Here is a 15,094-nt window from a genome sequence, read left to right on the forward strand (position 1 = left end):
CACTTCATCTTCTTAAACTTTAATCGAGAAGGTATTTCTATAGTTACTTATTACCAAATCAAGATGGAGAATTATTAAAATAGCTCCCTGCTTCTTGTTATTGATAAGGGCAGGTGGCAGGTGTATTTTCTTTAAGAGGCTTCTGTATGTAGAAGCCAGCCCTATTTCCAATTATCCATGATGAAACAATAGCTGTTGGTCTGACTTTCTTTCTTGACAGACATTGGATGGATAGGATATGTAAACACTTCTTTCAATTTCATTGGCCTTCTTCACTTGTGATTATCATTCAGCTGTTTCATATACTAAAACAAAGCACTTTGAGAGTTTTGAAGTTTCCCTTCAAAACAAAAGCAGGTGACACTGTAGGGGTTTTTTTCACATACCTGTAACAATACATTTTTTTCAGTTTGAGTACTGGATGCCAGCAAACGTTATGCTACTTTTAAGACCAGCAGTCATATTGCATTGCAATGAGTTCTACATATTTTTGGACACAGAAGAATTCAGTATTTCACAACTACCTTTTAGATAAAACCAAGTTCTGAATTTCTTTTAAAGGTGATCGGCCAGTTCACAGCAGATTTTTAGCATGCAAAAATGTAAGATATGAACGATCACTGCACTGTTTCCCCAGAGTTTGTAAAGCAATCAAAGGCAGCAAATCGCAGTTGCTAAGGCTGGGGACTGAAACTAGCAATGAGATTTACAGTTTTTCACTTTTCTTTTATTCAAAAGTTCATTCAAACTACCACAATTACGAAAGTGCCATACTAAAAAGCTAATTGATGACCTCTGGTTTAATATAGAGTTTGCATATCTAATGCATTCATATTGTACCACAACTACCATTTGGAAGATAAGATGGAGGACAGATGCAAATAAGGGAGTAACACAGACTGCTACCCACACAGCATGAGTGAACTTTGGCATAGAATAACCTTGGTGCCTGGGGAGACAAATCTCTTAGCAGATAAAGCAGGAGGTAAGAACACTTAATTTCTTTTTGATACGGATATCACGTGAACAGATCAATAAAATGCAATCTTACCACTGCATTGCGTTCTACTCGGGATCGTACTTGTTCAATTTTGCCTTCTTTAACCCTAGGAAATATGGAGGAATCTGCTCCCTTAGAGAACAGAAATATATCACCTAAAAAAAGACAGCATATGGAATTCAGAATGACCAAATATACTTTCTTCAAAAAACATCCAAATTAACACATTTTCAAAATGTTTTCTTTCAACTTTTTAATAACACTTGCACCCATGCTAGTGCATGGTCTCCTATTTTATAAAGAAAGGCACACACACTGTGATTAATGTCTAACTCTTTTATAAACCTGAAACAAATTCAACTGAAACAAAAAATTTAAGAAGAAACAGAATGTGACAGTCCTACCTGTTGAAGATTTAACAATTACACTCATTCGCCGTCTCACAGAATCAAAACTCAAAACCTCCAATAATTCAAACCTGAAACAGAAACAGAATTATTTTTTAAACAACTCTGTTTTTCCTTATCCCTAAACTGATTATTATGACTTCAAGCATTAAAACATGACTTCTAACATGGAAAATTATGTTGAGTACTATGGAATATGAAACTAGTACAGAATGAAACAGCAGCTTACAAATAATAAATAGGGGAGGCCCCCAAGAGTCCCTGCATAGTTAGCAAAGTATCCATGCAGGAAGACCCAGATATACAACAGACCTAACCAGCAGACATCTATAGAAGTGTAAAGTAACATTTTCAAAAGTATGTACATCCCATGGAACAGCTGTACTACTTAAATGTTATTGAAAATTTCACTCATGTTATGGTCTACAAAATTTATTCTACATGTCAAAGGAAAGCAACAACAACAAAAAAAAAGTACCTGTTTTAAACTTCTTTGAACCAGTTATAAAAATTTATTTTACAGATATTACTCTCCTGTAAATTCTACAGATTATTTGTAAACAACAAATTGGGTAACCACCATTTTCTATTAAGAAAATATTTTTTACCATATAAAAAAGGAAAAATACCCACAGTTTCTAAAACTGTTAGGAACTATGAGATTAGCTCATAAACCTCACACCACATCTTTGTTGTCATATCTATATTTTGTACTGCATACAATGTCAAACCACTAGACGAAGTAAAATATAGAACTCTGGGGTTTATTAAAATTATCAATATTTTATTTTTCTATGAAAAGGTAAGGTTTCTGACTTTCCTGATTAAAAATTAATGTATAAGGAAATAATGATTTATTAAACACATCAACAAAAACTCTTCATCAGTCTATTTTGTTATATTTTTAACCACTTACTTTTCTATGTTATTTTCCCGATTTAATATCTCCATAAAATTGTCCTTCAGCCTTAGATAGGTGTACCCAAGTCTGTAAAATGAAACACACATCTAGAGAATGAATACAACAAATATATAATTATCCAGTTTAAGCATGTCAAAAGGTTTTAAGAACAAGCTTATTTCTGAAAAAAACCCCATAACAAATGAACACCAAAATCCCAAACTGCTTTTAGTTGATTTTAGAATATGAATAATTATGACTGCATGTTAAGAAAATTATCAACTGTAGATTACTTGGTACTTGTTATTACAATTTTTGTGCTCAAAACAATTTTGAACTTCAGTGATTAGATCCACAGATTAAAAAAGCATAATACCTAATTGCACACATACCTCTGTATTCCTTCAACTAAAGCAACTTCATCAGGTGATGATGATATATATATACAAGGTCTTCTTGAGAGCTGGTTTTTCTTCAATCCATCAACACTGTCATCATCTTTTACTTGAACGGTGTGGCAAAGACAAAGAGCTCGGAAAAATAGCTCCTCTCTCTCCTAAAAAATAAAAAAAATGGTTGTCATTATGTGTTTTCATTTTTAAGTATTGCTTTGAAAACTTTTCTTTTGGAAGGTGAACTCATTACTGCTGTTCCTTATCAGACAAAGGCAGTGTCACAGGTCACCTTCCCTTTAAGGGGAGCCAAGTCTCTGCCAATGGCAGCCACACAACTGCTTCACAGCTGCCTTTACCACTAGTGTTGCCCTGTGAGTCAAGCTTCTGCTGCCCAAAAGAAGATAGTGTGCAACTTCTGCCTCCTCTGAGCACCACCATGTGGCTCAAAGTGTTTTTCTTTTGCTTAAACTTTAACAACTTATATTAATTAAATACTAGTCAAGGTACAATTTAGGAGTCCTGAGTCCACACAGAAGGATGCAGCACCTGGAGCACAAGTCTTAACAGGGAGTACAGATTTCAGTCTCTTAAGCAGCCTGAACACCTCTCGGAGCTACACAAATTACCTGAGTGCACACATTTTGGCAGCTGGAGCCAAATGCTTTCTAAAAAATTTCAGATTATTTGTTAATGACAGCTTCTTGCATCAGAAAGGTATTTCTATTTCATGGATACCTGGCGGTGTTATACCCTTATTTTCGTATCTGAAACCTATCCTTGTGTACTGTCACTGTAATTCCAAGATAAAAACACAGCATACTTTGGACCACATTCTGAGAGCTATGGGTGAAGGGTATGGCCAAAGTATTATATGATACTGTACTGATATATATAAAAATATATTTTCCTTTGGCTATGATTATCCTGCCCACTTACACAGTGCTCACTTGTTGACATGTGAAGACTCCTTAACTTTCAACTTACTTTTATTTATACAGCAAAAGAGCCACAGTACATACATGCTATGTGCAGCACACTTCAGATGTGGCTATATTAAATGACATTTTAAAGTAATTTAATTTGATCATAAACCATTCTTTGGCCACATCTTCATTCACTGATGACTAAGTAAGTGCTTGCATTGAGCACTCTTCCCCTAGGAGGAGTTTCCTGCTTTGCTTTCCCCTCTGTGGCTAATGTTAAACAGAAACCAGTTATTACATTTCTTTAGTTATTAACCAGAGGAAGTTCTGTATTTTGGGGTTTTAAGTCAGTCTTACATTTGCGGTAAGATGAGAAACTTCCTGTTAAGCCTTTACATCTTACTCTAAACTAGAAAAGGAAAAATGTCTATGAAGCTACCTACTTTGCTTAGTGAAATTAAAGAATGTTGTATTTCTAATATTCTCTTCATCAGTACAGCTCAATTTTCATGTTTCATTGTGAAAAAACAAGAGCACAGAAAGAGTTATCATACCTTTCCACTTCCTCCCGGAGATGAATCGATCATATCAATGCCTGTACAATCATGGAGAATTTGGCCATTGCAGATAACATGTGGTACATAAACGTGCCCTTCGATACAACATTCTATGAATTCCATGTTGTTCTCAGTTAACGTTCCTGTTTTATCTGTGAAGACATACTCAATCTGCAAATGAGCACAAATTAAAAACAGCAGGAATATAACCAGAGATTTTCCATCATCTCTTAACAAAACTGAGTTTATTACTGGGTTACAACTTTCTTTAAAGATCCTTATGCAGGCTTTTTCAGAAAAGGAAGACAACCACTTCTTTTGGCAGTTATCTTCACAGAAATGGAAAAAAAATGCACACAAATTTAATTTCCCAGGGATTAGTATTTAATGCACATGCCTCGATTTGCATCAGTTACTGTCAGAACAGTCTTTAGGGTAGTATCAGAATTCCATGCTACAATTATGTTAGCTTAAATGAGGATTCTGGACACATACAGTTATACATATGGGCAACGTTACTACTCTGGAAACACTCATTTTGCCTCAATATTGAAACCCCTAAAAAAACCCCACCTTTAAGTAACAACTTTAAAATAAACTGCACTAGAGACAGTTGGAAAAAAAAATTACCATTCAATAAAATTTACCTGTCCCAATTCTTCATTGAGGTCAGAAGTATTCACCAGTGGTCCTAGACCCGTGTCCTCATCAAACATTTCCTCATCCCATGTAAGGAAATAAGAACCAAGAAATTTCTGCATTTCCACAGTGACATACATGGATACAGGAATAATGTAGTTGAAAAGAACCATGAATGCAAGGAAGTCTGTAAAAGCTCGAAGAAACTGCCAAAGAAACAAGATGAAAATATTGATTTTTCATGTACCATCAAAAACTGAAAAATTACTACATATATTTACATATTATTTTTTTCAAATAACTTTAAAACAGTAAGTAGTGCCCTTCACAGCTCACAGTTCAGCATAGGATGTAGATCTTCAAGGTTTATAACATCACAACTAATTTGGTATGAAATAAAAATTTTGATTTTAAATTTGCATTTTTCTTTAGACATACAGGTGTAGAATACAGTTACATAGCATTGTGGCAAAGTTCTAGAGCAACTAATGAGAGTGGTGAAGATGTATTTGAGAACAAGGGAAAAAATAACATGTATGTTCACAGATTACCAGAAAAATACTGTAGAACTATAACAACTCTTCCAAGGATTACCAAACTAAATAACTTTCAGGCAGCATTTCATTAATAAATAAAGGGATTCCTTTCCCTCTCTCAGAACAAGTAGAACATGTGCAGACACCCTAGCTCAGTTTTTCAGTGGTGGAGCTATAGTCAACCTGCTGAGCATGTTGAAGTAGTGCTACTGGTGGTAATGAGAAATCTAGAAAATGCCTGGCTAGCATGTGCTCATCATGCATTTAGGGTAGGGAAGCAAATTGTCCCCTAGTTTGATTGGGAGGATTTAGTGAAATAATACTGTGCTTTCTGTAGTCCAGGGTTCAGTTCATTACTTTGGATCATGAGTATCCATTCTGGACAACGATCTTGTTCCTGTAAGAACATCAGACACTGGTAACTCTTGATGCTGGTCTCTAGTTCTCATGAGACAGCTATATGAAACCAAGTTTTTGAGGGATATTTTTATAGAGATTCCCACAGTAGATTCTTTTAAACATGTCTGTTACAGGACTGCCAATAGCTGTGGGACTCCTTCCAGTCTTGTATTTCTCTGCAAGAGGTTAGTCCTTTAGTAATTTCCATAAATGACAGGCAGCTCCAAAACACTTTCATGAAGCTTTCTATACTAAGCCAGACATTTTCTCATCAGTTAAATTCACACATACACCTAAAGGGTAAAAATTTAATATACAAGCTTTCTACGAATACACTATCACCATTGTTAGCAAAAAGAGCAAAAATTTATGACTGGTAAGAAAGCAAGCTGTATATACTTTTCAGTAAATACTTATAAATTAAAGGTTTAGATAAACTTTTTTTGTATTTTAATTTACTTCCATACCAAATTTCTTTTCCTTTCTGGTTCTGTTTTCTGATTATACCATGGCTCATCACGAAATGGTTCACTCTGCCAGACATACTTCAGAACAGTATTTATTAGTGCTTTACTGATGAGAATACAGAGGTATACAATAAGAAATACATTCATTGATCTAAAAAAAAAAAGGGCAAAATAAGAATTCCATTAGCATATAAGCTATAGAGTTTATTAAAAAATGTACTTGTGCTTCAGCCTAACCTTTGTTGCAAGTTTAACAATACTAAGATAGTATATAACTTTTCTATGGTCTTTTTCTAATGAAGAAAAACATTGAGGACTATTTTCTATTTAAAATGTAAACTGCTATAATTGTTTCCAAAATGCGTGACACATTACCAAAACTAGCATATTAGCGAAAACAATAGCATAGATAGAGTCATAACAGAATAACTGGGTTTGCCTCTGCAGACCTTTTTATGCCATTTCTCTGAATCAATATAAACTCACTCACATAAGTACTTTTATAGAAATATAAAACCATCAGGAACATTTTGCTTTGTAGCTGTAATGTTTAATAGACAGATCTAAAAAAAGAACAAGAACATTTTGCATTTAAAATTATATTTTCATTAATGATGGGCCCAACCTAAAAGCCATGTTCACATTAATAACAATAGAAAGAGACACATCGTCATTGCTTAGTCACTGCATAAGAGAAGGGCTGTCAGCTGGTCAGTACATCTTGCCTCAATAAATGACATCTCATTTTTTACAAGGTTGGACCCCTTACTCAGAGCTGATGAGTTCAGAGAGCAGAGTAGGACTAGAAAATAATCTAATGTAAAAACAGTAAGTGCCCACTGTCAGCACATTCCTTAAGGATAGTAGTGTCTTACTTTCCCATTACACATGCCTATATGGAACTTGTTAATTTTAGCTAAACCATGGAAAACACGCCACAGACAAGCACTGTGTTACTGCAGCTCACCAAAAGTGAAGTGCATAAAAAAAGTTATTATTACTGAATTCAAGAGTTAATTGGAATGAAAAGCATTGAATGTTAGCATAATAAAACACTTCATGGCTAGTCTTCGCAAACGAAGATTTGGAAAACTGTCAGTAGGTGTACTCTAACCAGTGAAAGAAAAGTCTTCTGGTACAGCAAAACATCATATCTTAAAAAGCTAGGCATTAAATTAAAATGGCTTTATTTGTTAAACATCTACCATTAATAATAAAGTCTTGAGACACTTTACTTATATGGCCTCATATGACTGGTATTATAACTAAAAAATATTCAGAAAGAAGCAAAATCATAACTCCTACCTATTTTTTTTTTTATTTAAATCAATGAAACATACACTTTCAGAAAAAAAAATAAATCCCATTTTCACCATTCAAGCATACAGTTTTCAACCCCCAAAATAAATAATAGAAATTTTACTTTTCTACAGCAGATCGCTTCTGTGATTTTGCCTGGTAATTTAATGCCATCTTAGTTTCCATGCCAGTGTAGATAGCAACACCTGAAATTAGACAACTTGTTTACTAAAGACTGTACAGTACAACAACTTTATAAGAGCACAATTCACTAGATTATAATACTCTGCCATTTCTTTAATTTTCTTAAGTCTGAAGAAAAAGAACAAACATTTGGATGATACCCCAAAATTAGAAATGGCTTTAATATCTTGGTTCTTAGAGGGAAGTTTTAAGCAGCATTTAAATTCCAATCCAGTCACAGTTTTCAACTGCTAAAGTGTTCCTATGCAGCATCAGTACCCCTTATTAAGAAGTTGTAAATCAAGTGACTTAAAAGAAATCATATGCCCAGTAGTAACTGTAAGGTTGTAACCTTTTTTCATGTTTGCTTATTAATTTGGTGTCCATTCAAACAGTCAATACAAATATTTACCAAAGATTCTTTCTGTGTTCTTTAAAGTGGCTCCTCTGAGGAGCAGATTTTCAGATCCTAATGGCCTGCAAAACATAAGTATTAGAAAAAAAACATTTAGAGAAAAACATCAGACCTTGGTGAAAGTCAAGTAAACCAGGAAATTAATTTTATTCAAATACTTTTATTTTGTTTAACAAACTTAACAGGAATATGTAATATTTGAAAATTAAAAATAAACAATCAGATGCTTAAAATTAAGCTCATAATTTCACAAGGCGAATCTTGAACCAATGCATCTGAAACCCCTATGTGTAGGGACATAAATAAAGACTCATCATCCTAATTGCACAGTTCTTATTTTTAAAAATACTGATTCAAGTCTGTTTTAGGCTTATATAAACTATAGTGTTCTGTATGTTAGAATTATTTATTAAGGAAAATACACTCTTCCACTTTAAGTATAAATGGCATATAAAGTATCTTTAGATACTTCTTGGAAACATTTCAAAGCATGTCGATGAATATACGTAAAATAACTTATTGAGGCATAATGTAAGGATACCCATGCAGTTTAAATAATATTTTGGAGCATGATATGTAATAAATAAATCACCATAGGTGTTCAAAACCAAGGACTACTTTATAGAAAGACTGCATGAAGAATTATCAGATTCTATCCATACAGCAACGAAAAAAAACATAAGAAGTAAGTCCAGTGTTTTCTTGTGGTATAAAACTAACCCAAAATCACAAATTCTAAACAAACAAGAACTCCAGAGCCATAACTTTGATGTAAAACCTGAAACTAGTTCCAGGAAACAAAAAAAAAAAGTGGAGTGATGTTACATTAATGACACAGATCAATTGACAGTTTTTATAGCAGATTGTGACAGAAAACAAGGTATCTGAAGAGGTTAGGAAGGCACTGAGACAGAACTGAGTAACTCCCCATATGCTGGGATCTAGGGTATCACCCTAGATCAAACAGCTTTCCATCCTATTGCTTTGCCTCTATGTGGCAAGGACCTGAACAAAATCAGGTACAGCAAGCTGGATGTTGCCTTCCTTGCACGCACAGCACCATGGGCATTTAGACCCTTAGTAAAATTAAACATGATTATTTGATGTGTTCAAACTCTTCAATATCTAAGAAGAAAAATGAGAGAAATAAACCAGTGATACTATTCGTATTGTTTAGTGCACTACCAAGATCTCATGCTAATGAGGCAGTATTGTACAAGTGTTGTCAAGATACTATCAACATTTATTTAAAAACTATTTACTATTTATTTACAACTATTTACAAACTAAATACATTTCAAATAAAATTGAAATGAATAAAAACAAAAATATAAAAGCAGAAAAATATGATTGGAAAAGGAAATATTTATGATTTATAAAATAACAGTCTGGAATCTTTTAAGGAAAAATATTCTATCATTAAGACAAGGCAGCACCATGCTGGTGAACCAAAGATAATTCTCATTATTGATATTTATTCAACCGTGAAAATGTTTAAACATGTAGAAACTCTGGATTTCCCTACCTTGCAATAGGCTCATTCCTATCATGGTAAACATTTATTCGACCAACAAATCTGAAAGGGAAACATACAAGTAGTTTAACAGCACTGCTAATAGATTATTTGAGAAATATTTTCTAGAAAGTATTTATCGAAGTCAGTGTAAATTTTGCATATAAAAAACCATATCAGATTATAAAATTAGGGATAAATCTTCTAAGGAGACCCATGAGCAAGAAATAGCAAGAAGACTTATTCCCTAAACTGCCTGAGATAAGTCAGTGTAATTACTATCCTTTACAACATCTAAAGCCTACAACTGAATTAACACCAAAGCAAACCAAAGCATAGAGCCAGTAAGTAATTCTCCCTCTGAATACCTCTAAGTACATCTTATCTGTATGCAGTGGGTTGACACTGGATAGCTGCTAAGCACCCATTAGCCTCTCACTCATTCCCTCTCCAGCGGGATAGGGAAGAGAATCAGAAGAGCAAAAGGAAGACCATAACAGTTTATTAAGTGAAGGGAAAAAACAAAGTGATACAAGGGCAACCACTCACCACCTCCCATCAGCATGCCCATTTTCAGCCAGTCTCCAACAACAGCTACTCTGGAGACTATCCCACTCCAGTTTTCTTGCCACAGAATATCCCTCTGGTAAACTGAGGTCAGCCATCCATCCCCAGCCTCTTGCCCACACCCAGCCTATTTGCTGGAGAGGCAAAGCCAGGAACAAAAACTTTGACACTCTGCAGGAATTTATCAGCAATAGCTAATACCCTGGTGTGCGATTAACACTGTTTTATTTAGAAAAACTGATACAAAGAAAACTGACGCCATTCTACCCAGATTCAGTACACTGCATTTGCACTGTATCTCAAATCAAAGGGGATTAAGACCAACATTAGTGTTTTGATTGGTGGAGGAAAACTGTGGGGAGTTGGTGGACCTGTTACCCTGAAAGGGAACCTCTGAGGTTCGCTGGATCAGTAACCTGTCTGCTCAGAGAACATACAACACATTAGGGCCACATCTAAAGACAATGTACGTCTGTTATGATACATCATACTATGTGCCTTTGGAAAGAAAGATTCACCACTGTGATTTGTTGAGAGAGAAAGTACCAAATAAAAATCAGCAGAGATTCAAGCTTTCTACCAACAAGCATTTTCATTATTCATCTGTCAACAGTTGTTGCAACAAATTCCACCATCTAAGATAGCACAAGCTTCAACTTTCAATGATCTGCATTGTATTTAAAAAAGGACTAAGCCTTTGATGGACTTGATTTTCTAAAGAATCTATTACCATGCAGATTCTTAGACCGGTTTCTTGGTCACTGAGATCGGGGGAAAAGAGGCACCTTCACACCTCAGAAACAAGAAATGTTTTCTCTGCATATTCCAACAACATTTGTCAAAAAGAGTACATTTTGTTTGTCACCATATTGCTTTCTGTGTATTACTTCAGCTATTTTTACTGTGGCAGAAAAACCAAGTGTTTCCCCAACAGTATGGGGCTTTTTGTCTTTCACTATTAAGGAATAAACCTGAAAAGAGGCTTCTAAATATTTATCAGTAGGTTTAGTGAAATTTTGTACACTACTTTTGTAAAATATTTAGTATTGCATGACTTTAAACAACTGCAGAGGTTTTTCTTCATGTTCTGCATGTTTAGTTTTTAAGTGTCCTGCTAATCATGATGGCTTCATGCTATAATTAGTTAATATAATCAGCTAATATCTCAAAGCACGTGATCTGAGGTTAACAACAGCAGATGTAAATCTGTATTCCAAATAGTCTTGACTATTTAAATTTTTTCTGGCCAATTTCTTGTCAAATTTGATTAAATTAACAGTAGCTTAATCAGCCACATTACAAGGTAAAGTTCTCATATCAGGAGTAGAAGTGTGCCATTTTCTTGTTATTCATTTGTGCTCAAATGTTATTATTTTCATTCTGTAGTTTCTTTACAAGAATCTTTTTAAGCCACTTAAGCATTTTGTGAGTGTTACTTTAGTTAAAACTAGATAATATAATCTGTAAATCCACTTAACTGGGCACACATAAACTACAATACTTTGCAATATGCTGAAAGCAAAGGAATGAGTGATGGTGCCATAAGCAGCTTCTCCTCATTGTAGAACACCCCCTCTTTCCCTGGAGGCTCCTTGAGAAGTGCCTGTGGCATAGGGCTCTCTCACATACAGATTGAGTAAGGGTGCCAACATCAAAAAATACATTAAGTATTAGTAAAGCTTAATTTCTTTTCTATTTTCAGATTAAAAAGGAATTGATGTTCTAAAATTTTCATCACACTCCCCAGGGGATTGCTTTGTGCCATCTCTGGAGACCACTACCCGTCAGCACACCTGAGGGTGAATGACCTGCAGAAAAGGAGTATGGATGAAAGACTAACCTGACTTCCAGCTCACTCTGGGGTTCCCTCCAACCCGACAGATGCAGACAGCATCTTTTCATTATGGTATTTTTTATAATTTATTTCTAGGGTACCTTAAATGAAACAGGTAAAAATTATTTTCTTACTTATAAAGGTCAGGCTGAGGTTGTTCACATTCAATGGTAGCATGTAGTGCATCAATTTCTTGTTCATTGTGAAATGCCTTTGTATCTTGAACAGCATAGTAAGTCTGGAGTGAATAAAATGGTGTAAATAAAATAAAAAAGGACAGATATACAAGACAGTAATTTGCACATGTACTTCAGATTGGCATGAAATACATTAACTCACTTTTACATAAGAGCTCATAGTTCAAATAAGATGCAGTGTTAAATGCTGCTACTTGGGCATCATCTTACATGGTCTTTTCCAACCTTAATGATTCTATGATTATGTGCCAGTACCTTGCAGTGTACTCACAAATCAAGTCATGGTGAAAGCATTTAAGTACAAAAAAGTTAGTGCACTATCTCTGAACCCTGCATTCCCAGAATGGACACAGACAAAATCACAAATAAATATGTTTTAAAACTTTTCATACAATAATGTTACTTTTAGAGAAATGAGATCAACTGGTAGAAATACAGATTAAGCAAACTAGTGTATCTGCTCACATATATAAGCACAAAATCATATTGTGATCTGTGTAAAAAACTAAAGGCAAACTTTGCCTTAAAAAGAAAATGTAGAACATTTAATTACTTTATGACTGGATTCACCATCCAAACTAGTTGTTGTAACAAAACATGTTCCATCTCCTCTACTGCTTGATAGAAATATTAAATCACATGGGAATGTTTCATCTTCTTTTACCATTACAATATCTCCAACCTAAGGAAAAAAACATAAAAAAATAAAATGCATTTATATAGCAGCCCAAATTTCAGATTTCAAAACTAAAACCTAGATTCACACAAATATTTTGAAAATTCACTAACTTTCATTTACACTAGGATTTTGCCAGAGAGCAAAGAACTATAGAAAAATCTCTGAAAAACAGAATTATACCTTGTGGAATGACTGAAGTCTACCTCTCCTCTCAGGATTGACCATTTTGCAAGTACTGTCTTATTAAGTTTTGCAACATTGTTTGAGAGATGGAAGACATTATCCCTGCTTCAAGACTGAATAGAACAAAACACTGTTTCAAAACCAGCTGGAGATGTGAGCTACTCTCATTGGCTCTAGAGGATAAGCATGTAGTTCCAAATATTACAGTAAGAGATAGAAAAAGCTAAGAATTCCAAGTCTGCCAATGAACACAGGGTACATTTTTAGAATTTGTGACTAGAATTTGTCCATCCTGTTTTTATTTGCGTTTACAGATGAGCAAATGAATTTTTATTCACGCAGACATAGGCAGTGTTTTGCAGCATGTTAAAGTATCACAGAACAGCCAACCAACTACAAATTCAAAATATTCCTGGAAATCAGTCATTTGAGAAAAAAGGCATTTGCTACATTTTTGGAGGTTACCTTTTACAAATAATTATAAACAAATTAACAAGTTGCAAAGACATACTCCACATCTTAAGAACATCAGGGTTTCAATAAAAATACCATCTAAAATATGTAATTCTTGCAATGTTACATGTAGGTCAACATCTGTTCAATATACTTTTTTGTCATAAGTCATTATAATAAGACTCAGCTTAATCATTGTTCTTGTCATGTGCTTATAAAGCTAAATTCCAATACCCTCAGCAGCTGGCAGGAGTCAGTTAATTCTAGTTAAGCAAAATAGCCTGACAAAAATCAGCAACATTAACATCTTAAAATAAAATTTTAGAATTATGATAATAAATTAGATTTATCTATTTGTAGATATGCAAAAGGCTTTTCTTTTCTTTACCAATAGTGATGAAAAGTCTCAGATTGTACACCTGGCAGGGAAGAACACAAGCTATTAAGCATACTTGCAACTATCAGGTATGAAATTCTCTTTTTCCTTAACCCAAAACAAATAAAAGTACTAGCACACAGCAACTTCTTAATAAAATACAAAAGGTGTTCCAGCAACATTTGTCACTATGTCAGCTAAAGATGCAAAGAGAGCAGAGGCAGGTTCTTTTCAGTGGTGCCAGTCACAGGACCAGAGGCAATGGGCACAAACTGAAACATGGGAGGAATCCATCTCTTTTTCACTGTGCACTGGAATAGCCTGCCCAAGGAGGTGTTGGAGTCTCCCTCCTTGGAGATACTTAAAACCTGTCTAGTACGTGGTCCTGAGCAAACAGCTCTTGGTGGCCCTGCTTGAGCTGGGGTGTTCGATCAGACAACCTCCAGAGACACCTGCCAACCTCAACCGTTCTCTGCTGCTGTGAAAAAGAAACCTCCTCTTTTAGTAAATCTTTTTCCTTTCTTTAATCGAATATCTAAAGGCTTTAGGTGCAGAAAGGTCTACCTTTATACAATCTAGTTTGTTTTCTCATGTTATACAGATCTCAGAATTTTACCCATATTTACCCATATATACAGATATCCCTTTCCAAGCAAATATTTCCTATGTCTGTCTCTCCTATCATTTAGTTGCTCAATACACAATCTCTGAAAAGCAAGGCATAGGGGAGAAATTAAGAAAACATAGGCAACAGATTAACTAATTGAATTCAAACCTCAGTTATGCAGTATTTTTTTTGTTTGGAATATTTAACGGGTTAGTTACACACACAGAATTCTCAGCATGTGACATCTTAATCTGAGAAGCCCTAGACAGAAGCTATTACACTCAAAGAGAAGGTCACAGCAGAGAGGCTGTGAACACTGTTGATGCCTTTATGCCCAAACACAGCAGAGCAGAAAAAGATACCCCAAATAAACATATTAAAAATAAGAAAATTCCAAGCACATATCTATCAAATTTTCTGAGTTCTAAAGAAAATGATGATAAAAAGTTAATCTGCTCATGAAAGGGGGGGAAAAAAAGACAGCAAAAATTAATTTCTGAAAATAACCCTCAAAATCTCAAGAAGGGAATGTAGCAACATTCAGAAGGTCAATGAAGAGACTGT

At 34.6% G+C, this 15,094-nt stretch overlaps 1 protein-coding gene across 7 annotated transcripts in view; it reads right to left on the reverse strand.

Annotated features, from left to right (window-relative positions):
- The window catches only part of ATP11A (ATPase phospholipid transporting 11A), a 111,128-nt gene that overhangs the window by 29,073 nt on the left and 66,961 nt on the right, over positions 1-15,094 (reverse strand). For all 7 annotated transcript variants that reach the window (XM_064646479.1, XM_064646478.1, XM_064646483.1 and 4 more), the window contains exons 6-17: positions 12,786-12,914; positions 12,170-12,273; positions 9,647-9,697; positions 8,119-8,183; positions 7,648-7,729; positions 6,225-6,375; positions 4,831-5,028; positions 4,181-4,354; positions 2,701-2,864; positions 2,324-2,395; positions 1,405-1,478; positions 1,052-1,155 (exon numbers count right to left, since the gene is read on the reverse strand). In XM_064646479.1, coding sequence (XP_064502549.1) covers positions 1,052-1,155; positions 1,405-1,478; positions 2,324-2,395; positions 2,701-2,864; positions 4,181-4,354; positions 4,831-5,028; positions 6,225-6,375; positions 7,648-7,729; positions 8,119-8,183; positions 9,647-9,697; positions 12,170-12,273; positions 12,786-12,914 — 1,368 coding nt within the window. The remainder of the gene's footprint in view (positions 1-1,051; positions 1,156-1,404; positions 1,479-2,323; positions 2,396-2,700; positions 2,865-4,180; positions 4,355-4,830; positions 5,029-6,224; positions 6,376-7,647; positions 7,730-8,118; positions 8,184-9,646; positions 9,698-12,169; positions 12,274-12,785; positions 12,915-15,094) is intronic.

Source organism: Pseudopipra pipra, chromosome 2, assembly GCF_036250125.1.
Source record: "Pseudopipra pipra isolate bDixPip1 chromosome 2, bDixPip1.hap1, whole genome shotgun sequence".
Classification (NCBI taxonomy): Eukaryota; Metazoa; Chordata; class Aves; order Passeriformes; family Pipridae; genus Pseudopipra; species Pseudopipra pipra.